Here is a 27,217-nt window from a genome sequence, read left to right as displayed (position 1 = left end):
ACCGAGAAAAGCACGAGATAGGTTTGTCCTTCGAGAGGAGAAGTGCTGAAAGGGGGCTTTATCAAGCCCTCTATAGGATGAGGCAGGTAAAGGGGATCTGGATAATGGGCCTTCTATGGTTTCATCTCAGGCACCCTTCTACGTGGAAGTGAGCAGCCTATGGAAAGAGAATCCCCTTATGTCACATGCATTCTTATTGGCTTATGCTGGGTGAGTGGCACCAGACCCATCCTCTGAATGAGCAGTTCACAGTCTCATGAATATAACTCTGATTCTAGTCCCACAAGATGTCACCTTCATAGCCTGCAGTATCAGTGTGTATGTCTCAGCAGCTGAGCTCCAGAGCTTGTAGACATACTATAAGGTCATGGGGGTGAAATGAGTCATTTCAAGTGGTTCAGCCCATTCTGAAGGTTAAGCTTCAAGCTCTGGAATTCTAGCCCATGTACTTAAAAGAGGAAATATCATGCATCATAGAAGTCGAAGTAATCATTAATCAGCGTTTAGAGGCCTGTCACAGCCTCGTGTAATATTATTAGATTTCATGTTACATTTTTAGAAGTCCTGAACATTTCCCTGGCTAGGTCAAGACTAGTGGGAGTAGCCAACTTCTGTTTCTCTCAGATCACGAATTGCCACAGACCAATTAGAAGTATACACTATTACAAGCATCTTAATACTTCCACAGGAAAGATACACTGAAGGTCACACTTTAAAAGTTATTTTCATAATCCAAACATGATTATGTGCCCTTTGTTTGCAGCCAAATGTAACCCCCGCCATAAGTGCCCCACAAATTGGGATGCAGACCCTGCAAATACTGATTATGAAGGTTTCGTTATTTACTGGGAACTGTTTTGGCGCCAACCACCCTTTTCACATTTCAGAATGAGGATTAACATATTAACAGCACTATAGTCCCTATTCTAGGTTTTGCAATTAGCATGTGTCTGCTATCTTTATAGCTAATTTCACGAGGTCTGACCTGCTGAAATGTGGCCCTGGAAAAAAATGCCCACATCACGGAATTAAGTCACCAATTGTGACTGGGATCTTAATATCTATCTTAATGTCAATGATTTCCGCAATCTTCAACCAGAGTAAAAACAACAACATGGTAGGGATTCATATTATAGCATTACAAAGCCTGTAAATATGTGTTAGCATAATTCCTTAAATAAAAATCATGCATTTGTTAAATAGTTACCTCAAATCTTCACTTTAAACGGCATGTTAGAGACGGGCCACAATATTCCTTATTTTAATAAATCCAATAAACACGATAAACCGATTTTTCAACTGCAACAGGGTACTTTACTTCGTCTATTTTCCAGTAATCGGAGCTTACTTGTAATTAAAGTCGTGCTGCATTAATGATGCACCGCGTCTCGGGAGAATACAGTTAATGTCCAGCTCATAATAATATGCTGGAATACCATGCAAAGAAGAGTTTTTAATAATCCGTGTTTCCTAATTTAGTTTTGATTGGCTATGAAATCCATAGCAGCACTCAAGGGCTCGAGTTTCCACTGCCATCAGCGCTTCTGCTCCATAAATTGCAGCAACGTACATGACTTCTTCCGTCTGCAGGCTTCTTTTCAATGCCTCTGTTTAACCTATCAGGAAAATTAGCTGCAGGCTGGAGATAATTGCAGATAATTTTACAATTTTGAAGCCACCGGGGTGTTGCATTAAGATATGACAGGCACATTTGTCTAGACCCTGATAGCAGAATGTGGCTTTTGTGCAACCATTTCAGCTTTCTCAGCAGGTTGGTATCACAACAATGATTCTGTGTACTCGCATGTGCTCAGGTGCATCCATCCATGCACGGCAGATGTGTCTTTGTGACGCTGAATTAGACGGTGTTGAAACAGATCTGGCGCGTGGCATCAACATTAAGAGACGTGTTAATCAAGAGAAAGGCGTGCTTTACAAAGGTCACAGGTTGTTTTGTTCATTCGTCAGCGTGTGAAGAACACACGCTTGTGTGCTGAGAGATTCCTTTACGTGTCACACGACACCACACAGAGAAGGGGAAGTGTGGCAGACGACACCACACAGAGAAGGCGAAGTGTGAGAGACAACAGCGCACAGAGAAGGCTAAGTGTGGCAGGCGACAGTGCACAGAGAAGGCTCAGTGTGGGAGGTGACAGTGCACAGAGAAGGCTAAGAGTGATAGGTGACAGTGCACAGAGAAGGCTCAGTGTGGCAGGCGACAGTGCACAGAGAAGGCTAAGCGTGATAGGTGACAGCGCACAGAGAAGGCTCAGTGTGGCAGGCGACAGTGCACAGAGAAGGCTAAGCGTGGAAGCCTACAGCCCACACAGAAGAGTAAGCGTGGCTGCCGACAGCGCACACAGAAGGCTAAGCGTGGCAGCCGACAGCGCACACAGAAGTCTAAGCGTGGCAGCCAACAGCGCACACAGAAGGCTAAGCGTGACAGGCGGCATCGCACAGAGAAGGCTGAGCGTGGAAGCCTACAGCGCACACAGAAGGCTAAGTGTGACAGGCGGCTTTGCACAGAGAAGGCTAAGTGTGGTAGGCGACAGCGCACACAGAAGGGTAAGAGCGGTAGCCGACAGTGCACAGAGAAGGCTAAGCATGGTAGGCGACAGTGCACAGAGAAGACTAAGCGTGGTAGGTGACAGTGCACAGAGAAGGCTAAGCGTGGTAGGCGACAGTGCACAGAGAAGGCTAAGTGTGACAGACAACAGCACAAAGAGAAGTCTAAGCGTGGTAGGCGACAGTGTACAGAGAAGGCTAAGCATGGTAGGTGACAGTGCACAGAGAAGGCTCAGTGTGGCAGGCGACAGTGCACAGAGAAGGCTAAGCGTGGAAGCCTACAGCGCACACAGAAGAGTAAGCGTGGCAGCTGACAGCGCACACAGAAGGCTAAGCGTGGCAGCCAACAGCGCACACAGAAGGCTAAGCGTGACAGGCGGCATCGCACAGAGAAGGCTGAGCGTGGAAGCCTACAGCGCACACAGAAGGCTAAGTGTGGCAGCCGACAGCGCACACAGAAGGCTAAGCGTGGCAGCTAACAGCGCACACAGAAGGCTAAGTGTGACGGCGGCTTTGCACAGAGAAGGCTAAGTGTGGTAGGCGACAGCGCACAGAGAAGGGTAAGAGCGGTAGCCGACAGTGCACAGAGAAGGCTAAGCGTGGTAGGCGACAGTGCACAGAGAAGGCTAAGCGTGGTAGGTGACAGTGCACAGAGAAGGCTAAGCGTGGTAGGCAACAGTGCACAGAGAAGGCTAAGTGTGACAGACAACAGCACAAAGAGAAGTCTAAGCGTGGTAGGCGACAGTGCAGAGAGAAGCCTAAGCGTGGTAGGTGACAAAGCAGGCTAAGTAAAGCAGGCAACAGTGCACAGAGAAGGCTAAGCGTGGTAGGCGACAGTGCACAGAGAAGGCTAAGTGTGGAAGCCTACAGCGCACACAGAAGGCTAATGTGGCAGCCGACAGCGCAAACAGAAGGCTAAGTGTGGCAGACGACTACGCACAGAGAAAGCTAAGAGTAGCAAACGACAGCGCACAGAGATGGCTAACTGTGGCTGACAACACCACACAGAAAAGACTAAGTGTGACATGGGGCAGCGCACAGAGAAGGCTAAGTGTGGCAGGCGACAGCACACACAGAAGGCTAAGTGTGGCAGGCGACAGCACACAGAGAAGGCTAAGCGTGACAGGTGGCAGCGCACAGAGAAGGCTAGGTGTGGCAGGTGACAGCGCATAGAGAAAGAAAAGTGTGGCAGGTGACGGCGCAGCCGAGAAGGCTAACTGTGGGAAGTGATAGTGCACAGAGAAGGGTAAGTGTGGGAGGTGACAGCGTACAGAGAAGGCTCAGTGTGGCAGGCGACAGCGCACAGAAAAGGCTAAGTATGGCAGGCGACAGTGCACAGAGAAGGCTAATCGTGGAAGCCTACAGCGCACACAGAAGGCTCAGTGTGGCAGACGACACCACACAGAGAAGGCTAAGCGTGGTAGGCGACAGTGCACAGAGAAGGCTGTGTGACAGGCAACAGCTCACAGAGAAGGCTAAGTGTGGCAGGTGACAGCGCACATAGAAGGCTCAGTGTGGCAGGCGACAGCGCACAGAGAATCTAAGTCTGGCAGGCAACAGCGCACAGAGAAGGCTAAGTGTCACAGGCAGCAGCGCACAGAGAAGTCTAAATGTGGCAGGTGACAGCGCACAGAGAAGGCTAAGTGTGACAGCGCACAGAGAAAGCTAAGTGTGACAGCGCACAGAGAAGGCTAAGTGTGGCAGGCAACAGTACACTGAGATGGCTGTGTGACAGGTGACAGCGCACAGAGAAGGCTAAGTGTGGCAGGCGACAGGGCACAGAGAAGGCTAAGTGTGGCGGGGGACACTGCACAGAGAGGGCAAAGTGTGACAGCGCATAGAGAAGGCTAACTGTGGCAGGAGACAGTGCACAGAGAAGGCTGTGTGACAGGCGTCAGTGCACATAGATGGCTAAGTGTGGCAGGTGACAGCGCACATAGAAGGCTCAGTGTGGCAGACGACAGCGCACATAGAAGGCTAAGTGTGGCAGGTGACAGCGCACAAAGAAGGCTCAGTGTGGCAGGCGACAATGCACATAGAACGCTCAGTGTGGCAGACGACAGCGAACAAAGAAGGCTAAGTGTGACAGCGCACAGAGAAGTCTAAGTGTGGCAGGCGACAGCGCACAGAGAAGGCTAAGTGTGGCAGGCGACACTGCACAGAGAGGGCAAAGTGTGACAGCGCACAGAGAAGGCTAAGTCTGGCAGGAGACAGTGCACAGAGAAGGCTGTGTGACAGGCGACAGCGCACATAGAAGGCTCAGTGTGGCAGGCGACAATGCACATAGAAGGCTCAGTGTGGCAGACGACAGCGAACAAAGAAGGCTAAGTGTGGCAGGCGACACTGCACAGAGAGGGCAAAGTTTGACAGCCCACAGAGAAGGCTAAGTGTGGCAGACGGCAGGAAAGGTTAAGAACAGCACAAACACAATACGGGAGGACAGTCAGGCTTTGTCGTAAACGTAGCAATTCCGCCCAAACACAACCAAGCAAATGCGTTGTGAAACATGGAGCCATAGAGAGCGAATGTAAGGAGGTGTAGAGACAAGAGGAGACAACAGGACCTCATGAAGATCTGTTATTTTCACTCATTGAACCCTACAGAGCAGCTGTAAGGAGGTGTAGAGATAGGAGGCAACAGAACCTCATGAAAAGGTGGCTATTTTCACTCCCTGAGCACTACAGAACCGATATAAGGAGGTGTAAAGACGGGAGGAGACAACAGGAATTCATGAAGAAGTGGTATTTTCACTCATTGAACTCTACAGATTGGTGTAGAGGCATGGAGACAGGTAACGATAACAGGACAGTATGAAGAAATGCTATTTTCCCTCATCACTCATTGAGCCCTACAGATCGCATTGATAGGAGACAACTGGAGCCTGGACCTCATAAGGTTGTGCTATCCTCACTCATTGAGCCCTACAGGTCCCATTTATTGAGATGCGGAGATTAGACAACAGGACCTCAAGAAGAGGCGCTATTTTCACGCATTGATCCCTACAGAGCGGATGTAAGGAGGCGTGGAGACAGGAGACGACAGGACCTCAAGAAGAGGTGCTATTTTCACTCATTGAGCCCTACAGGTCTTATTTAAGGAGGTGCAGAGACAAGAGACACAGGACCTCAAGAAGAGGCGCTATTTTCACTAATTGAGCCCTAGAGGTAACATTTAAGGAAGCGTGAAGACACGAGACAATAGGACCTCATGAAGAGGCGCTATTTTCATGCATTGAGCCCTACAGAGCGGATGTAAGGAGGCGTGGAGACAGGAGACAACAGCACCTCAAGAAGAGGTGCTATTTTCACTCATTGAGCCCTAAAGGTCGTATTTAAGGAGGTGGAGAGACAAGAGACAACACGACCTCAAGGAGAGGCACTATTTTCATTAATTGAGCCCTAGAGGTAACATTTAAGGAAGCGTGAAGACAGGAGACAATAGGACCTCATGAAGAGGCGCTATTTTCACTCATTGAGCCCTACAGAGCGGATGTAAGGAGGCGTGGAGACAGGAGGCAACAGGACTTCATGAAGAGGTGCTATTTTCACTCATTGAGCCCCACAGAGCGGATGTAAGGAGGCGTGGAGACAGGAGGCAACAGGACCTTTGAAGAGGTGCTATTTTCACTCATTGAGCCCTACAGAGCGGATGTAAGGAGGCGTGGAGATAGGAGGCAACAGGTCCTAATGAAGAGGTGCTATTTTCACTCATTGAGCCCTACAGAGCGGATGTAAGGAGGCATGGAGATAGGAGGCAACAGGTCCACATGAAGAGGTGCTATTTTCACTAATTGAGCCCTCCAGAGCGGATGTAAGGAGGCGTGGAGACAGGAGACAACAGGACCTCATGAAGAGGTGCTATTTTCACTCATTGACCCCTACAGAGCAGATGTAAGGAGGCGTGGAGACAGGAGGCAACAGGACCTCAAGAAGAGGCGCTATTTTCACTCATTGACCCCTACAGAGCGGATGTAAAGAGGCGTGGAGACAGGAGGCAACAGGACCTCAAGAAGAGGCGCTATTTTCACTCATTGAGCCCTACAGAGTGGATGTAAGGAGGCGTGGAGATAGGAGGCAATAGGTCCTCATGAAGAGGTGCTATTTTCACTCATTGAGCCCTATGGAGCGGATGTAAGGAGGCGTGGAGACAGGAGGCAACAGGTCCTCATGAAGAGGTGCTATTTTCACTCATTGAGCCCTACAGAGCGGATGTAAGGAGGCGTGGAGATAGGAGGCAACAGGTCCTCAAGAAGAGGTGCTATTTTCACTCATTGAGCCCTACAGAGCGGATGTAAGGAGGCGTGGAGATAGGAGGCAACAGGTCCTCAAGAAGAGGTGTTATTTTCACTCATTGAGCCCTACAGGTCGTATTTAAGGAGTTTCAGAGACAAGAGACAACAGGACCTCAAGAAGAGGTGCTATTTTCACTCATTGAGCCCTACAGGTAACATTTAAGGAAGCGTAAAGACAGGAGACAATAGGACCTCATGAAGAGGCGCTATTTTCATTTGAAATGCTGTCAAGGTGCTCTACTCTTGCTACAGAAGCAACACCAGCATCTCTCCAGAAACAAAGGGTTGTGAGGGCTGTAGAGTCAAGAAGCAGTAACCCAATGCTTTGAAGAAGAGATTGAAGGGGTTGAGGCAGCACAAACATTTTTCATCAAAAGTGCATATTAAATCATAAGTTTCAAATTTCATCCATTGGCTGAAAGCAATAGATTTTAATCTTGGTTTGAAGGGCAGTGGAGGAAATAATCAAATACTCCACAATTAGCCAAAGTAGCACAGAACTGAGAGCAGGAGTCCCTTGCAGAAAATAATTCATTCATTTGCACAATACATCATTGCATCGCCACTTGAAACACAGCAGAAAGGTGTTGGTGCCAGGCCCGAAACGGCGGATATTACACGCAATGTGCCACAGGAAACAAAATGTCCTTCAGCCAGGGTATATAATACTCATGGAAATGTTAATGTCCGTGAACATCCCTGCAGAATTCAGTGACGTGCAACAAATTACCATCAGCATCGCTGCTGTCTGCTTAAGATGAGTGTACATCAGAGTGGTGCTCAAAGAGGTGAGAGAGTTGTCATAATATTCTGAATATTCTAGCATAAATATTCTAAAGGTGCTGCAAAAAGGTTTGGGTGCTGTTCAGTGGGCCAGAGTACTTCATGTAACATCACGGTGCATAAGGGTTTCATTCAAGAGCACCAGAGGTCCATAAATAGGTCACATTCCATCAGAAACTGAGGCACAAAATGCTAGCAATTAAATATTTCCTACTTGCTGAGGGGGGTGTAGTGGTGCACAAAGCACATGTATATTTACGCCCTTTCGAACCAGACAGACGGCTAATCATACAGATAAATTTATCGGTAGGGTAAATGCATGGGGACAACAATAAAAGCAAATAATGACTGGGACACAGACACAATATCTAACAGGAAAGAAGGATGGAAGACAAACTTTTGTTAACATCTTTGTGGTGAAGGGCTCTCTTTAAAAGAATAGTAGGCTTTATACCTATAATGCTAAATCACCATGAACAGCACATTTTCCTTGTTGAAACCTTCAGCAATGAGCTGAATACTTCACTCTGAAGGTGGTTCTCAAAAATCAGGATAGCAAAAGCAACCAGCAACTTCTGTACTACCATACACACCAAGTAACACATTAGCTCATTGTTCTTGGCTTACTCTGACACAAAACAGATTTGTATCTATTGTAATGATGCTCTAGTTCGGAGGTGAGTGAAAGGGGGCCATCTTAGACAAGTGTTGTGATTGGTCAGGAGGGTCTGCCTGCGTACAGGCAGATATGACGACCGTGGCATGATGCTAGCGGAAATCAAGCATGTCTACTCGCGTTGGAGAAATGTTCCTGAAGGCTGTCCAATTGTGTCGTTTATTACAAAGTACGACATGTGTGAAAAGCACTCCTTTGGTGGTGAAGTGGGAGGGATGATTCCATGCTTGAGATTTTTAGTCGCTTTCCCAAGCCGTTAGATTGGTCTCCATACACATAAAGCAACCTAACTAATAGAAATTACATAGTGCGACCAACTTAAGGGAAGCCCCAAGAAGACACTCCACACCATTCTAGGGACAAGGATGATTTTGTCACACAGATCTGGAAAATCAACAAACTTCGCAAATTCCCTACGCCAAATTACTGCAAAAACTAGGTAAACCTCACCAACACAAAGTTATTTCCTGAAACCCAACCCCCTTCTAAAAACTAAACTGTTCCCTCCATAAACCCTTCTACCCTTCACACACTCCAATCTGTCCGACTACTCATGCACCCAACTGACTGAGGCCCCCACTCCCCTGTACACCTCCGCTAGGGACAGCTCCTTGCTCCCTGACCATAGGCTCGGCCTCACCGGGCTGTGTTATCGCCCTTTCATGCCCATATAGCAGCCATTATGCTGTTGACACCGCCAGCCTAAATAGGAGACCCGGCTACCAGTAGCAAAATGATGTTTCTATTGTTACCAACCTCTCTCCCCAAACACGCTGTAGCATGAATTAAAGCAACAGAAGCAAAAAATAACCGCCAAAAAAGAGAGAAAATTAAATACAAAAAAAGAAAATAGAACCATGACAAAAGACAGACGCGAAAAGTAGCTTCCTGCCTTTAGAAAGCACTAATCGCTTCCTCCCTTAACCGACCACCCAATCAGGGCCTGGGACGTCACACCGACGTGCCCACTCACCTGAAAATCCCAAGGGGAGACGAAGACTTGTCTGTCTCTCCCCGGGGCCTCCCTTGTCGTACACATGTCTGTACAATTCTTTTAACTTTCACAGAGTCACAATGGCTGCCTAGATTCTTGGCATCTGGGGCACTTAATGCTGAGGCTCTTATGATCAATACATAGAGATCTAATTGTTATATTGGAAACAGTAGGCAGCAGCCTCCCAGAAGCATTTCGACTAAATGCATTTCCAGGTGCCTTTCCCAATAAACTAATTTATAAGGCACAAACTGCACTGCAACAACAAAAAATCGTGTTTAGCAAGCTTCTATGACATCATTTTGCTTTGCTAAGCACAAGTAATTTCCCAGAATGGCCAAGGTCAGTCGATACCCCAATTTGGATGCGTGTGAGGCAGGGCACAACGCCCATTGGGCTCAAAGGGCTTCAGCCCCCCGTCGTGTGTGAGACAGCTTCCCGGGCTGGCGTCCGTCTTATTGTAGCCGCACCGAGTAATTCACAGGTCTTTAAAAGACCATTTACGTGTTAACGAGGCTTTGTTGTTTTTTTCACCCCTATTGCTGGAAGAATTAGTCCACTCGAACGTTTTAGTCCACACCCCTCTCCGACTCCCCTCCTGCCCCCCAGAATTTGGCTCTAGTTGCGCCTCTGGTGTGAAGACATGTTTTCAAGACTATGTTTTCAGCATCACTTACAATGTTGTAGTTAAGCTTTCCCCCAACTCTTTCCCAAAATAAGAGCGTTTTATTCTGGAGAGGGAACAAAGAAGGATCCCTTTGTTTCCTTGATTTTTTGCCACTCATTTGACACCCCACAGCCAATTACCACCTCAGTGTCATCCCTATGGCGATGACAAGGAAGCTTCGCGATAAATATCAGCCAATCAAGACCAATTTTCAAACACGCCAAAGGGCCCAGCTGCAGCGTGAACATGGATATGCGCCAATGACTTACTGTCAACTGACAAATACGCAAAGTCTGGGGCATCGCGTGTAAAATAGCACATTTTGCTTCCCACCCTCTTTGGTTTTCTATTTACCTCTAAAAAATAATTACAATCTGGGAGTGCCGCCAGGTGCGGCCCTGAGCACGTGGCGCGGGATCCTTTGTGACGTCCTCCGTTTACCAACATCAAATTCTTGCACCTCTGGTTCAACGAGAAATCAGGCAGCTGTGGCAGGAGATTGCCACCTGCCTTTCAGTGTGAAGACTTGCAAAGAGTGCAGAACACTGCAGGCAGGCTGAGCCGTCAGCTTTCAAAGTCATTGACTATTAGTGGAATGTTTGCTGTGAATCATCCGTTGGCTCCCTGCACAGGCCAGAGCCTCTGTTACAACCCTCTGTCTGCTATACAAGTGCTTGATGCCGCGCTCTCTGTTTGTTATCCGACTTCGCTTGCACGGCAGCCATGACACCGCAGCCTTTCAGTCATTTTAACCATTCAGTGAACGTCAGAGAGATATGCTGTTGAATCCCATGCTTAATTTGTGCAGGTGCTTTGATACAACGAGCACCGAAATTAATTGTTGAAGACAGGGATGTTGATGACGAGAGAGACAGGAAGAAGAACAGATGAAGAGAAAGATATCAAACTACTGACAAAGGGAGAAAGTTGGGAAGAAACAGAATCTACAAGAGTGAGATGTAAAGGCAGGAAGTGTAGGGTGGTGGAAGAAAGAGACATGAGGTGGAGTCAAAACCCGGCCGCCTTGGTATCGGCAACCAGGACATTTGACAGCACCAGCAGCGGGTTTCAAAGGAAGACTTTGCACCCTCTATTTATATTCTTTTATCAATTAAGCACTGTCTGCACTACTGCAATTGGCTTATGGAAAGTCACTCCACAGCAGCCCTGTCAGGCTCCCTCTCTTCTCACTTTCTGTGCAGCAATGAAGACCCATTCGTTCTGGCCTGTTTCTGCTCAGTGTGGTTTACAGATTATTCTGAAGCCCACCTGTTGTAAGTGGCAAGAGGCGATTGAGTTTTCAGTGAGTGCTACACAGTACATCTAACCCTAAACAACACATACATTAACATATTTAACAATGTAACTGCATCCTGTGAATTTTCAGTCCACAATATCAACCTCTTACGTTTCCATTGCACCTGGTTCTTCAAATGTGCTATAGTTTCTTTGTTAATTCACAACCAATTATAGCATGTACAGAAGGCATTATAATTCCATATTATTCCTTTGGCACTCTACAGAGATTTCTACTAAGGACGTTAAAAGATATTTCACTTGCAGATACAGTGCTACGCAAAAGCTTTCCATGCATTGCCTCAGATACAGAATAGAAATGCGCTTACCATTGCACAGAATTTCTCTGGAGTTTCCCCGCAGGTGCTGTCAGGGGGATCCAACCTCACCTTCAGGTACTTGGTCATATCCGTGGATTCTGGCTGGCAGGCCATATATTCCCAAACTATTCCCTCATCTGATCTCATCAGAGTCTTGCACACATCATAATGCCCGTATTCTGACGGGTAATGCTGCATTCCTGAAGATATAGTAACCCAAAGGGCTTGAAGTGACAGCAAGCTTGATAAATACATCTCGAAATCCGTTGAAATCCTCTTAGCAGGAACACCAAATGTCACATCCAGTATTTTCCTATACAATCTGGAGTGCTATATATATATGATTTATAGATATATGTATATTATTACAAAAAATAGGCTTCAGCAGTCAAATAAGAATTGTTAGCACACAGTGTGTTTTCTAGGAAATTGACGAAGTTTGTAGACACCGTCCATAATCAAGTGACCTCCTCTGAAAACGGCTTCAGGCTGATGCTCGGTCATTGGTTACATCTATTCAATGAGAGCTTTTCAGAAGAGATGTCCTGGAACTGATAGTAATTTTCCAAAGTGGTGGATCTTCCGTTGTACTGTGGATAAGCCCAGCGCAGCTCTCCACCGCCGGCTCACGAGGGATGGTCAGGCCTGCTGATGAATCAGTATCAGAAGCAAGAGGCTGAGTGTCTATAGCGCAGTCGTCAATGTCCCATCAATCAGTCAATCTTTTCTTCCAGCACAGGCACCTTTTTGGAAACAAAAGAAGGAGATTTATTGTCCACGCATCAACACACAACAAAAAGTGCAACATGTTCACATTTTGTGGTGGCTTCATGGTGCTTGCTACAAATTGGTGTAATTGGGTGAACACTTCTTTTGGGGACTTTGGCAACCTTTGAATGATTCTCAACCAAGGAGATTGTCCCAGAAGAGTATTTAACTCTTGTCCCAATCCAGGGACCTTCTGAACCTCAATTACTGAACCCATTCTCAGGTAAGTCCAAGCTCAATTCTCAACAAATATGAGACTCCGCTGGGTCTTAAGTGAGTTTAACCCTGCACACTTAGTACTTTTTGAGAAACAGCAGTAGGCGACAAACACAAATCATTCAAGTCAAGCACCCACGTTGTATCATGAGGCCACAGAGCACATGTCTCAATAGGGTGGTAGTGACCGTAAAATGCAATAGATAATCATATATTCATTTACACATTTTAAGGGCTATTGAGCAGTATATTAATTTTTATAATACAAAGGGACAATATATTTGAATACAACTGGAGAAACAGAGCACCTTATAGAGTCTAACATTCATCACATTAATGAGTCATGGGAGCGGCATCATTTTTATTCTTGCTTTTACGAGCACTGTGCAAGAAACTTGCAAGGACCTTAGCTAGGCCCCCTCGTGGTGATAAGCCATTTTCACGGATATTATTATTGCTAGGCCTAAAACAGATTTGGGTGGCACGTGTCAATGTTTTCTTAAATTACAAAAGGCAATCCCAAATTAAGAGTGGTTGAGGTGCTCACCAGAGGTCCTTTCAAATGTACGCTTCTTAGTTTTTAGCTTCGTGACTATTTGGTGGCACTCAGAAATGATCAATTTCAATTAGGTGATTCATTCACAGAGGGAAATATTTCCCCCTTAACAATTAGGGTTCCAGTGCATTTCAGGTGCATTAGCAAGAAACAGCGTGCCACATGGCAATTTGAAAATTGAAGATTTCATTGCTCTGGTCTTCTCTTTACCAGACTTAAACCTCAATTATTCAGCTTTTATCATTATCTCATTATACAAAGTTGGTGAATATCCCCCATTCTGTGATTTATATGCCTATATGGCAATATTCATAATTCTTCAATAGTCTTAATGAACTTTTAGATTGCGATTTGCAGCTTTCTGCATTTTAATGTCGGCCTTTGTAAGCAAACTTTACTGCGTCTCAAATGCTGCAGTTGTCGGCCTGACCAGCTGCCTTGTACGCATTATCATCTGTACCCGAACAATTGCCAGTTTTGATTTTTAGACATTTGAAGTTAGATGCACCTTCCTTTGAGGTGTTCATGCTCTAGAGATACAGAATCCAATTTGGTTTCCTTCTTTTTCTTCCACTTTGAATGCCTATGTTGCAACTGCAACACTGACTGCCTCCCAGAGCAGGATCTTCTGGTCCTAAATCAACCTCCTTCTGGGCTCTTTGTAACGTCTGGTCATTCATTTTTTTTTACAAGGGTCGAAAAATGTTGCAGTTACTGCCTGATTTAAAAACCTGTCAGCTGTAGACTAAATGGGAATCAAATGAGCGACAAACTCATGAAACTTCATGAAATGTGAACTTGATTAAATGTGTTCGGTCATTATGCCGGCGTCTACTTTAACCTCTTCCCATTCCTAATACAGTGGGATCTTATACATTTCAACATTTGTACTTTTCTCCTATTTGGTTTTAATACTAGCTTCAGTGTTTTTAATGCTGCTGCAGAAAATGGCGTTTAACCTGCTCGTTTCAAGTTCAAATCCAGGAGGAAATAACCATGCAATTGATGGAAGGGTTGATACTGGGTTGGCTAACAGCAATTATCATTGAACACAAACAAGCCATCCAGTTTTTAGCGATGAGTATAAAAGTACGAAAGATATAATTGCTTGTGAGCATTTACAAGGTCTAAATAAATAAATAGCACCTCAGCTGGAAATGTTTCAATTTTTAAATCAACATATTTCTTTCAGTCTTTACTTAAATCACAGACTTCGGTGTCACACTAGGCTGATTGGGTTATTACATAACAATGACAAAAAATGGGTCACTAAACTTTTAATGTAACTTTTTACAGCACTCAAAAATGTTGATCGTACATAAAAGAAGGCTTATTCCAAACTATATTAGAATTCCTCCTAGTTCTATCACCCACAGAGCTAAACCTATGAGATTGCAAATGTAAAACATAAATTCCACAGTTAACAATTTTGTAATTCAAAAGGATGGGCTGAGTACATATTGTGGAAAATGCATCCTGTGTCAAACAGGCTAGCAGACACAGTTCTTATTGTCTGTAATGATTGCGATAGATTGCCTCCATTCCCCTGTCGCAAGTCCATGCCTTCCACTAAGCCCTAACAAGGTCACGCCCTCATCCTTTTGAAGAAACTATAGCATGTGCGGAATGTATACGAGTGGGTCTGACACATCTGTATACTACAAACTGGACTTTAGTAATTCCACTGGTTTACTCTCCGAATTGAAGCAACTCCCTTATGGCGCATATAGATCGGTGCGTTTATTAATTCATCCGTAATACAGCCCATGTGATCACTCATAGAAAGAAACAACTGAGGTGGATCAACACAATGCTTCTCGGAGAAGGCTTCATTTCCAACTATCTGATTGCTCAGCCTTCTCCTCCTTGGCCATCAGTAAGTCAGTTCAGTTTCACAATCACGTCCTTATGAAACCTCTTTCCGCAACATGCTAATTCCTTGATGTGAGGACAATCTCTGCATAGTTCACTGTATGTAAATATTGTCTGGCCTTCAACTCTGTGAAGCCAAAGATACTGTGAAATGCCAACAGATGGTTGGATTGTGTTTCCATAGCAAAGTCGTTTATAATAATTGCCTTATGGATGCAATTGCCATTCTCATCATATTCAATTCACAAAATGCTATTATAGGACAGGCTGCAATAGTTTGTATTAGGAAATGTGCTGAAAACTCGGATTGCCTCGCCGCGATGATCTGAATACAGACCAGCCTGCTGCAAAACTGTTGCAATACTTATGTGTAATCAACAACAGTGAAATTGTGGTGTATGGAACAGATCTCTCTACAGCAGAAGATGTTTAAATCCCATAAAGATGGCATGGGACTGACGAGGGACGTATTAACTCAAACGATAATCCAGACAATTTCATGGGATGCCGTGATATCCCACGCCGCAGGGAGGGAGTTTGCGGCTAAACGCGGATTTAATAGTCTTTGGCTCTGACTGAAGGTCAGAGTCATCTACCAATAACTCAAATTAAGCAACTTAAAACATTTCATAATGTCCCCCCCACCAAAAAAAAACAAAAACCTTAGCAACATTCATTATCACAGAAGGAAAGCAAAATATGGAATAAAAAGTCCTAATAAAGGTCATGAAATAGGATTGCACATTCAGATACCGGTGATGCTCCTATATGTAGTTTCGGAATCTTACTAAATGTTAGTGCATTTCAATTATTTGGGGCTTTATTTATTTTGAAAAATTGTCATTATTAAGTAGTGGTTAGCTAGTAAAAATACTTTTCAGCCCATATTATATAGCCTGCAGAAAATCTCAGTGAACAAGCTCAGTTTTCATAAGACCCCATGAGCCTCCGGACTGCTGGCAGGTAAGTGGCAAGGAGTAAAAATGTAAGGCAACAAGTATATTAGACTTGAGGGACCCCCCTGCATCATACAAGTTATGCATGCAGACCTTTCACTAATTAGTTGTACAGAGGCAATGAATAATGGGCTGCCTCCAATAACAGTTTTAGCAATAAAAACATTCTGAAGACTACTGGTAGCATTAAACGGCTTTCAAGAAATCTCAAAGCGACAACCCTAGGTCCACATGGCTGTTCCTCTGATTTCATATTTGCTGTTTTAAGTTTGGGGTGCAAATAAATCCACTATTCCTTTCTGCCCATCTATTTGACTCTTAGTGGCCCTTCATTGTCGCCCCACTTATAATTTCCAATCAATAAATTCAGTGTTAGACGTGTCTCAGCGCGATGTATGCACAGACATCAGCGACAGAGGAGAAATTGAAAATAAATGTGAGCCCAAGTGTCTTCTTAACGCATACAGTCGTAGTAAAGCAATTCCCCCTCAAATGCTCATTAAATAAATCAGAGCAATAATGATGGCCATTATACAGGATTATGGATTATATTATTTGATGAGTTTGGTGCAAGGACAATGAAAAGGTGTAGAGCGCGCAAGTCAGCTGAAAATCAAGCATATGTAGAGCTTTGCTGTCAAAAATCAGTCAACTACAGGTTAAATTCCTGGCACATAACCAGGTGTGATTAATAGTTTTCCATTACATTACAGACATATTATTAATGTATTAACAATGTCAGACTTTGGCAAGGACTGATGTAGCAGAGCTCAGTTTGTCTGCAGAATCTCCATTTAATGCGCTTCCATTGACAACGGAAGAGATATTGACCAACGAGCATTAAGTATAATTTGCTACAGGTCAGGAGACTTTTTAATACTGCCAGGCTCGTTGCATAGAATTTGTTTCAGAATGGTGCCTCATTCCCTTTGGTGCTTTGTTAACCTATTCCTTTTTATCTTTAAAATAGATATTATCTCTTCCTTTAAAAAGGCACAAAGAACCAAACGACGGAGCTTGTCTCAGGGTACCATGGGAGCAGACACATTTACTCTAGCTTCATGATCTAGCAACGCCCTCACCGAACTCTGCTTCCCAGACATTATTCTACTGTGAACTCTGGAGACAAGAGGCATTTACACTAACGAGGAAATCAGGGCCTTTTGTATAAATTATATATGTGTAGGGAACGGCTTGTATCATCCATAAATCCATATCTACTGGCTCTGGCATTTTTTTTTTGTGTGCACATGGTAACTACCTGAAAATATGAGAAGAAATAAGGAAACATATTTTTGGTTGTATTCATTTTAATTGCTAAATTAAAAGAAAACCCCAAAGGAAAGCAGGATCATTGTAGTGTGCGCATTTCGTACCAATTTTTGTGTTTTAAGTTGTCAAACCTGCAGGTCTAACGGTAGGATTATTTTTTTTTTCAGCAAGACATTTGTTAGCACTTTCAGTTTATTGATAGCTCCTAATCGAAAGGGCACAAGGTTCCCTACTCAGATTCATTCAAGAAAATGTATTTAGTGGAATGCAGGGAAACAAAGGAACTGATATTTTGAAAGAAATCTATTTAAGGGTTATCCTCCCAGTTATGATTAACATGAAATTGAAGCACTTCTGAGTCAGAATTTCAATGTGTGACGTCCATGGGGACAATGTGACAATCAGCAAGGTTCTGATTGTTGTCATACATGGTATTGAAGATGTGCGTACATGCATACACTCTAATTATAGCACAACCTTCAATAGGAATCTGAGGCAGACGCTGTTTTAATTGGGCTGGCGTGGCGTAGATATATCGCCATATGTAAAACATTACAGTTGCTGTGACGTGTCAAAGACGACTGAGCAAATGTATGCACCAAAAAAGTGCACTTTCTATAAACAACAATTACAGGACATCATTGACACTTATGGGCTCATGTGATACAAAAAAATAAAACATATTAAAACAAATTAAAAGCATCGTCCTTCTTAATAGGAAATGGATTTTCAAAGAAAACGCAGCACAGTTGTAAAATCACTGGAAGAGAACTTGCTGTAAAAACATGTTTACTGTACTCCATCACATAGGAATGAGCGTTATTTTATCAAAAAGCATTGTGGCCTTGATAAAGTGAAATATGCTGGACATGACAGGTTCAGTTCTTTTCAGATTTGATTCTTAGCAAATGGATAACATGTGCCTCGCCTAAGAGGGTCGTTTGTGTGGTATTTATATGTACTCAAATAGCTGGGATGCAGGGGGTACCTGGGGGGCGGTGGGCACTTTGCAAATGTGTGTGAGCTGGCACCCTTGGGTCTCAGAGACAGCAGATTCCACCTTGCACCTGCTGCACCCAGGAGAATTAAATCGCAGTAAATTCCCAGGCAAACCTGAGACAGGTGCAGGGGCACCCCTCCCCAGACAGCCCACGTTCAACCTAGCGCAACACTGTCAGATAGGACGGGGACAGGCGCTTAGTGGCTTTGGTATTCACCTCCTGGTCAAATTGGTTCTAATTTATGGCACGTCTGGGCTAACTAATTCTCTGCACAGAGTCAACGGAAATAAATATGTGAAGTTCAGTGAGGTCCCTGGGACACTGCACGCAAAAATGACTGCCTTTTGAAGGCACGGGTTTGCCAGATATGAGCATCGCCTTCAGACGGTGTCTCAAATGTGAGCAAACGCTCAAAGAGGACTCCAGCCCGGGCCCGTGTGTGTGCCTGGCACAGATGTGCCCAGGTACATCACACATGGGCAGTGCCCACTAATTTAGCCCAGAACACAGCTGGACCACTCTCGGGCTCTGCAGCCAATCATACATCATCTGCCATTTATCGCCACAGGTAGCAGATCGCACAACCTTGACCTCCTTTGCAGTAGCCCCCAGAGCCCCTCGGTCTGCCCCGTCCACCCGCCCCTGCGTGCCGCTCATTGGCAGCACGGAATGCTTGGCCTTATTCCTGCAGCAGAGCTGCTATTAACCATGCACATTAACCAGTCCGCGGAACATAAATCTCGGCAGAGGCAGGGGCCGAATGCATCGCGTGATTGGTGCATTCCTCGTGCCACCCGAATCCCGCGCGCATTAATAATGCAGATAATACAGGCAGGTATGCATTCGCGCGAGGACAGCCTCCGACCTGCCCTCGTGCTGCACGAACAGTCTCGTGCATTCCTTGGCATGCACCTGCGCTGCGGCGCGCGGTGCACCAGAGCTCTCATGGATGGTCTACTCGCATTCTACAATGACATTTTGCAGAACGGCAGATGTTTTGCAAACTCTGGACAGCGATTCAGTCTTTACAGAGTGACGCTTTTAATAGTAAGCCATGAAACTTTTCTTTGGGAGGCTGCTGCCGGAGCCGGGCACCTGGGAGGTGCATGCAGTTTGCTGGCCCAGGACTTGGGCTTGCCTCAGTCTGTGAAAGAGCGCAGCCGGTCCGCTGCCGAGGGGACATCTGTGATGAGACTCCCACGTCATCTCTCCCCCTCCTCCCCACAACATAAGTAAAAAAACACACTGGGAGCGATTCATGCCCCCGCTCATAGGTAATCGCCTGCCCGGGACCAAAGACGGTAACTTCGGATGAAGGGGGCGGGGTCTGCAAGTCACCGCCAGCGCTATAGACTTCAGGGCATTCCCTCCTCCCATTCTCTCTGTACCAGCAGTCGGCATTAGTGAGCTGAGACATCTCCGGCATTAATAAATGGTGTGCTCTTGAAATCACTCTACCGTGACGCGGCGTGTAATGTATTTATTTACAGACACGTGGCTTTTCAATTAAAAAGGTTAGAGGTACTTTGAAGGGCTGCCCGCCTTTGCAAACTGGAGAGAGCGAGGTGAGAGGTACCAATGCCGAAATAAATGTAACTCACAGGCTATGCCTCCATGAAACACTACACGCGCAGTCATGGCCCCAGCTCTCCAGGCTGAGGAAACGACCGACCCCTCGTGTCTGTCTTTGCAAAGTTGTTGTCTATGTTCCACGGACAGGGGTGTACCTCCTCCGTGGGTTCAGGGCATGAATGAGGGCAGCCCAGCGGGTGCGTGGGAGGCCCGAGGGTCGGTAGAGCGGCATGCCATATTTTGAGACAGGGTGTCCAGCGCTGTGCCGACAAAGAACCAGTTAGCCCCCCTTGGCTGGCCCCACACCACTGTCCGGAAAATAAAGAAGGGCAGTGAGTGAAGTAGCGTCGTGAAGCTTCTGGCCGAGAGGGGGCGCGCTTTCTTCTCATAGCCACGATTCCACCTTTCAATCAATTAATTAATGGAAGGGAAACTCGCACATCTGAAGGCACCGATCTCAATCTGACTGACTGGCAGCGCAGCCATAATATGTCTGCTGTGGTCAAAAGAAAGGATGCTGGGCCAGGAAGACATTCCCCCACAGCCCCCACCGGAGGGCACGAGATGAAATGCCTGCCTCGGCTCCAGAGCAGCACTAGGAAAGTTTATCATGGAGGGAGGACCCTGAAATGGGTGGGCTGATGGCAGCCTCGATACTCTTGGGGGAGGGTGATTGGCACAGGTAGTCGCAGCGGTGTCCCTCATACAAGTATGTGTTCCAGGTGGGTTCCTGGTTCAGGGAAGCCCCACCTGCACATCGCACCCCCACCGCCTCATCTGCTCAGACTCAGGCTGGGCGCTGGGGTTGTCTGGTACTGGGGGTGTATAATGAGAACGTGTGGAGGGGGAGGGGGGTTCTACTTACTCTCAACACCTCTTTTCGGATAGCAGGTCGCGCTGGAGGGGCTGTGCCCTCATAACTGACGGTCACATGGGTCTGTCTCTGAGGTCCGACCTGGGTGGATGATGTCGTTGTGGGACTCCCTTTAAACTGGTCCAGGGATGGAGCACTCTCTCTCTCTCGCCTCCAGTCTTCAGACGGGGCTGCAGGTGCGGGGCGCTCCCTTGCCACTGGTGCCCTTGTGGAGTTGGCAGGCTTCGGGCGCTCCTGGTAGGCGGCGGCTGCAGGTGCCGTGCGCTTGGTACCCTGACAGGAGAGGAGATGCTTGTGCCGGACGCACGCTCACCACTGGTCCCCTGGCCGAGTGGAGGGGATGGGGCGTAGGAGACAGCAGGTGTTCTCTCTCTTCTGGTCCCAGAGCGGGGGCTGCAGGTGCTGGCACTCCGCCGCCACTGATCTTCCGTCGGGGGCTGCTGGTGATGGGCTCTCCCTGTCCTCGGGTCCCTCGGCGGGGGCTGCAGTTGTCAGACGCTCCCTCCCCACGGGTCCCCTGGCGCGGATTCGGGCGGAGGCTCCCTCTCTGCGTCCACTCCACACCACAGACACGGGCTGCAGGGATCCGGCCGCCGCTCACAAAACTTGAGCCTTGGGTCCGCGGAGTTAGTGAGTGCTGGCCTCGGCCGCTCCGGGTTCCATCCGCAGCTCAGGCCAGCGTCCCTCTGCCTCCTAAAGAAGCGCCGCCCGGACCGAGGGCGGGGATGTCTCCGGATCCGAGCGCTCAGCGGCCGTGACAGGTGCGGGAGTCAGCAGGACAGGCAGTGAGCGCGCAGTGTCCCGGCACAGCCCGCTGCCCCTCCTCCTCCTCCTCTGACTTCCCCAAAGCCGCCAGGGTCATCGGATGGCTCCGCCCCGCACCGCACCGCACGCCCCCGGGGAGCCGCGCAGGCAGCTCTCTGCTCCAACCGGGAGCAGGGCTCGGGATACAGCCTGAGCCTGCCCACCACCACCTCTCAGTGGTGGCCCCGTGCGTGCTGCGCTCCGGGAGCCCCTCCAGCACCACCAGCCTCTCCCCGTGCGTGCCTGGCGGGGCGTTCCTCCTCACTGCCCGCGCTTACCGGCTCCAAACCCAGGGGTACGGATGCGCTGAAAGAAGAGGCGAGGGCACAGTCTGGGGCAGGAGAGCAGGGTCAGCGGTGAGATGGACTCTTCGTCCCAGGGCAGCAGAGATGGGCTCGCAGACAGCTTTAAGCTGTAGGGTCTCATTGAAAGTCAGCACTGCTGTTCACTTCCTCTGCAAGTCTCTGCCTTTGTGAGCTCTCCTTTCACTTCTAGAGCTGCCTCCGGTGCCCCCCAGGGTGATTCTGCTCTATGCGGACTGCCTTTGCACTTCTAAACATGCCTCTGCCCAAGGTCAGCGAATTCTCCCTTTTCCGAGCTATTGCCCTCCACGACTAGCTGCCCTTCCGCTTTTCCAGAATATGCCCTCCCAAGCTCCATGTGCTGTCTCTGAACTTCCATGTAGCTTTACCCTCCCCGGGGTCTGCCTCCCTCCCCGTGCCGCTGTGCAGTACACACTGGCTGCCCGTGGACTCTGCAAGGGCTCTTGTTTGCTCGTGGGTTGCACTAAGTTGCACCGCCTCCCCCCAGGTGTGGAAGGGCTGGGTCTGCAGCGCAACTTTCTTTACCGTTCCCTTTCATCTCCTCGCCCTGCCACTCACCCCGAAGTCTGCTGAAGGTGGAGTGGGGGAACAGACGCCCGCAGCACTGACTGATGCAAACCTAGACGTGGCATGGCGAGGGCAGAGGCGAATCACCTACTCTGACACCGTATGCCCGCTCAAGGAGAAAAGAGGGCACGACCACGAGCAGTACGTGGTGTCCATGAGCCTCTGCGATAAGTCGCACGTACACGCCTTTCGATTTCAGGATGGACCTTCCTTTTTAGAGACATTTTTAATGTTTAACAGTCACACACTATTTTGTCTTTCTCCCCAGTCTTTATGCTGCGTGTGCAGGCAAAGCGTATAGAAATGTCATTGCTGTGTGGAAGCAGCACACGTTACAAGCAACAAATGTCCTAAATAAGGCAACAAAAACTGAAAAATGTATCTTACGTAACGGTATATGTACCCTCTCTCTCGTGTTGAGCGAGCCTCTGACATAGCGGCGAACCCCTCCCCAGCCAAAGATGTCCCAGGCAAGTGATGTCACAACCCGCTGTAGTGGCAGACGAAGATGGGACCCATGTATAGGTATTCTCTTGTTGGCAAGTCCTAGTAATACGTACATCCTAGTCGCTGAAACACAAGAATGCTCCGGAACATGTGGAATAACACGTGGCAATTGGCCTTTGCCCAATAAATTCCAAATATTTTTTGCCATTTGTTGGCCAGTTTTAACCCAGACGTTTTCCTTGTTTTGGTCAGGTGAAAGGTCAGGCGAAAAAACAGTCAGACTTCACAACACTTGGAGACACATACTGAGTCATAGCGGAATACCACATAAGTAGTCTCACATCCGGAAGTGCTGAGACTGTGGATATCAGTAGTACCGGGTTGCAGGAATACTTGAGCAATACAAGAATGCAGAGAAATGGGACATAAGATGCAGGAATCGGTGTGTAATAAGGGACTTTAAGAGATTGCTATACTTTCCCAACTCATACTCAATAGACATACGTTTGTGTATAAATAACAGTTCCCAAGAACAGTTAAATGTCATTCTTCTCCATTGTAGCAAAGCTTTTAAAGTAATATGTGTAGATGTATTAAAAGAAAACTCATCAATGTTTAAATGAATGTCAATGTAAACTACCGCTTGCAGTGATCTGTGAAAGCTGGCTTATTTCTCTACAGACGATAATGTAAGGCAGTAATAGTCTATAAATGGAAATATTGATTCACTCCTCGCGTATTTTCCAAAAGGGTTTTAAACTTGTTCTCAAAATACTTCAAACACATTGAAGGTATGTGTATGTAAGACATGCCATGGTAGGGGGATAATACTGTAGTGGTTGTGGGGTGAGTGTAGGAGTTCATGTCAGTCCTCACCCTGCCTGCCACTGTTACCCACACCATGACTGGAGGCAATAAGGGCTCCACTATTAAGACTGTCCTCCAACAGCCAACTCGGCACCCCTCGGTAGGGGATCCTCCTCGTTCAATCCTGGCGAGTCAGACAACCCACCAGAAAGCCAACCTCCGCAAATCACTAGGGACCTGCTCCTTCAACTGTTCCAGAAGCTTCAATCCAATTTTCACGGTGTTAAGGTCGACCTGCAAAGGAACCTCGGTGCCCTCTAGAGAGATGTCAACGACATCAGAGAGAGGGTGGCCTAAACCGAAACTTCCATCGACAAACTCAGCAAAGAGGGCAAGACCACCCAACAACAACATATGAAGGACTGCCTCTACCTTCTTCATGAGAAATGTGAGGACTTGGAGAACAGGTCATGCAGCAATAACATCCACTTCCAGGGGTCCCAGCCGCTGTTCTTGATGCAGAGCTCTCCACAGACCTTTCGGACATCTTCAACGCTGTCCTGGAATGCCCAGGAGGGACCCATTCCCCATGGACAGAGCGTGCTGAGTGGCCCCCTCTCTCGGACAGCAAGCACATATCGGACATATACTGGCCCGCATCCACTGCTTCACTGACAAGGAATTTATTATGTGCAAGGCACGGCAGGGGGACCCTATCTCATTCAATGACACCTAACTCCTCCTTTTCGAGGACCTTTCACCGGCCATGCCAAGGTGCCCTCAGACTTGCGGTGGACTTTCTCATTGTCCATCATACCAAATATTGCTGGATCCATGCATTTCACCTCCTCTTCACCTGGGAGGGTTGGGCCCCTGCACTCACCAACCTGGCAGAGGCATTTTGCTTGCTGGGGATACCGTCTGAGCTGGTCGAGGCAGAGACACTGGTGGTCAGGATATGGCCCCAGGCATCAATTTCCGGGTGGTGGGCCCCACCAAAAATTGGCCCCATCCAAATTGCATTCCACAATTTTCAGTTCCTGGAAAAACTCCACTGATGATATGGCCTGTCTGGTGGCTGAAACTTGGCCCGACTGGTTCTATCAGGCTCCCCCAGACGCATCCACTTGCTAACTGTTGGACTTGGCCCTTTTTGTAGGGTCATCCCTAAACTTTTTGCCTTTCTCCTAGCCTTTTTTCTGACATGGTGTTGGTGGTTTTAGGACTCAGGGCACTTTAGCACTGCTGTTCAGTGTAAAGTGCGTGTGCTCTCTGTGATAAATATGGTAAAATTGGTCTACACCTGTTTGGCCTATTTAATTTACCTGTCAGTCCCTTGTAAAGTGGTATCTCATATACCCAGGGCTGGTAAATTAAATGCTACTGGTGGGCTTGCAGCACTGATTGCGCCACACACTGAAGTAGCCTTTCAAACTAATCTCAGGCCTCTGCTATTGCAGGGCCTGTGCGTGCAGTGTTACTGCTGCTGTGACATGGCACCTAAAGTGTGTGCCATGTCTGTGACCTCTCTTTTACTGCATGTCAGTTACCCTTAAAGTAGGCCCTAGAGGGGCGTGGCCAGGATGGCGGGCTGAGTGGTCGCACTCTAAGTGAGCTCCGCCATCCCTGGACCCTAATCCTGCTGTGCATGCGCTGATTCTCCCCCCGGGACGCTGCATTACACAGAGCGGGAGCCCGTAGCACCGGAGGAGCATCTGCGAGACCGCTGACCCCTCCCGGGGCGCTGGGCTGACTCCGGATGGGGCACCGCTGCGGAGGGCGAGCGGGGCCTAGCACACGGCCCAGTGGAGAGACGGACCCTGCCCGGCCATAGACGTCGGCCCGGGTGATTGCTGCAGAATCGCTGACCCTGCCTGCCTGCCCCGGATTTCTGAGCCTCTCATTGCCGCGGGGGCCGGGGGCCTGGGCTGCCGGATCCGAAGCCATAGAGACTCCGACGCCGGGCCGGCGTCGGACTTCACGCGAGGCCGGGGCTCGGGCCTGGGTCCTAGGCCTCGACTACTTTGACGGCCTCTAAGCGGGTCGGCGGGCACTGTGGTCCTTACCTGCCGGACCCGGACGGACCTGCCTGGTCCTGTGGCACCCCGTCGGAGCGTGGACCGGCTGGAGCAGAGGTGAGGAGGGAGAGGTGCCGGACTTGGGGCCTCCTGCTACGCGAGGCCGCAGCTTCGGCCTGCGCCCCGGGCCTCAGAGACGCTGCACTGCGGTGGCCCCCCGGCCCGCCGGTCGAAATTGCGGAGCACGGAGCGGCACTCCTGGGCCGACGTGAACCCTGCGTTGAGTCAGACAGCTGGGGGACAACGGAGGGGACAGTGGCGGCCGACACCCCTTGGGGCCACGGGGTACCGGGAGTTGGGCTCCTGCGTTTCTAGCCGCCTTTGCACTTGGCCACCGGTATAGAACTGGGACAGACCCCTTCCTCAGGGGGACCCCTGGCAGCATTCTGGGCCTGACCGTGGGAGAAGGAGAGGGCCGACCGGACATTACTGCGACCCCCACGTGGCCCCTGAGGGTCTGCAGTGGCCTAGCTTGAAGGGCGATCCCTCAGTGACGTAGGTGACGCCGAGCCCGAGGCCGCGGAGCTTGTGCAGCGAGAGAGGAGAGCAGCGCCGGGCGGATTGGTGCTGAGGGCCCGGGAGGGTGGCCAGTCGTCGAGGGAACGGACCGCTGGTCCCGCCGCAGTTCCTGCTTTATCAGTGGGTCGGCTCAGCCCCATAGGTCAGTGGTGGGACGGCGTGGGAGTCCGGCAGCTCGGTTCCTAATTTGCACCAGGGATTGGGCTGTTGAATTTCCAGGAGAGCACCTCGGTAGCCAACATGTCGAACAACAGAGGGTCCCGGAAGGGAGACCGCACACTGCCAGAGATGCTGAACCGGAGCAATGCGAGACAGGACCGAGGTCAGCCATCCCCACCCCACCCGAGTGGTGCCCAAGGAGCGAGTGGTGGAGAACCCCCGGTTACGAGGTCCTTCCTAGAGTCCCTCTTCAGCTCATTGAGGGACGACTTTCAGACGCTTAAGCAGGAGGTCGCAGGTGAGGTCCGTGAGATACGGAGGGAGGTGGACGGTCTCGGTGACAGAGTGTCCACGGTGGAAGAAGCGGGCCAAGCTAAGGACGAGGAAATCACACAGTTGCAGCAGGAGGTCATCCGACTCCGGGAACAGCACCTTGACCTGCAGACGCACACGGAGGACCTTGAGAATCGCTCCAGGAGAAACAACATCCGCGTCCGGGGCGTTCCGTCCCGGGAGGAGGGGGAAGATGTGGCGGCCTACCTCGGAGAGCTGTTCAGAGAGGTGCTGGGGGAACCGGCTGACTTCGCCATTCGGATTGACAGGGCGCACAGGGTAGGCCTGCAACGCCGAAATTCAGCGCCCCCTCCCGACATCTTGGCTTTCCTGCCAGACTACCCCTTGAAGGAGCGGATACTGAGGGAGGCTCGGAGGAGACCCTCCCTGGAATTCAGAGGCCACCGGATAGCTCTCTATCAGGACCTGGCCGTATCCACTCTGCAAAAATGCAAAGCTTTTAAAATTGCGACTGACTTTCTTAGGGAGCATGGCACTCAG

The 27,217-nt window shown here is 48.5% G+C and overlaps 1 protein-coding gene across 3 annotated transcripts in view; it reads right to left on the bottom strand.

Annotated features, from left to right (window-relative positions):
* The window catches only part of NTNG1 (netrin G1), an 800,238-nt gene extending 778,788 nt beyond the window's left edge, over positions 1 to 21,450 (bottom strand). For all 3 annotated transcript variants that reach the window (XM_086953890.1, XM_086953891.1, XM_086953892.1), the window contains exons 1-2: positions 20,671 to 21,450; positions 11,602 to 12,335 (exon numbers count right to left, since the gene is read on the bottom strand). In XM_086953890.1, the coding sequence (XP_086810016.1) occupies positions 11,602 to 11,847 (246 nt within the window). In that variant the 5' untranslated portion in view covers positions 11,848 to 12,335; positions 20,671 to 21,450. The remainder of the gene's footprint in view (positions 1 to 11,601; positions 12,336 to 20,670) is intronic.
* Positions 21,451 to 27,217: the final 5,767 nt, after the last annotated feature.

The sequence above is a fragment of the Lissotriton vulgaris genome, chromosome 1_1, assembly GCF_964263255.1.
Source record: "Lissotriton vulgaris chromosome 1_1, aLisVul1.2, whole genome shotgun sequence".
NCBI lineage: Eukaryota > Metazoa > Chordata > Amphibia > Caudata > Salamandridae > Lissotriton > Lissotriton vulgaris.
Note: the sequence above shows the minus strand (reverse complement) of the source record. Positions and strands in the feature narration are given on the sequence as shown.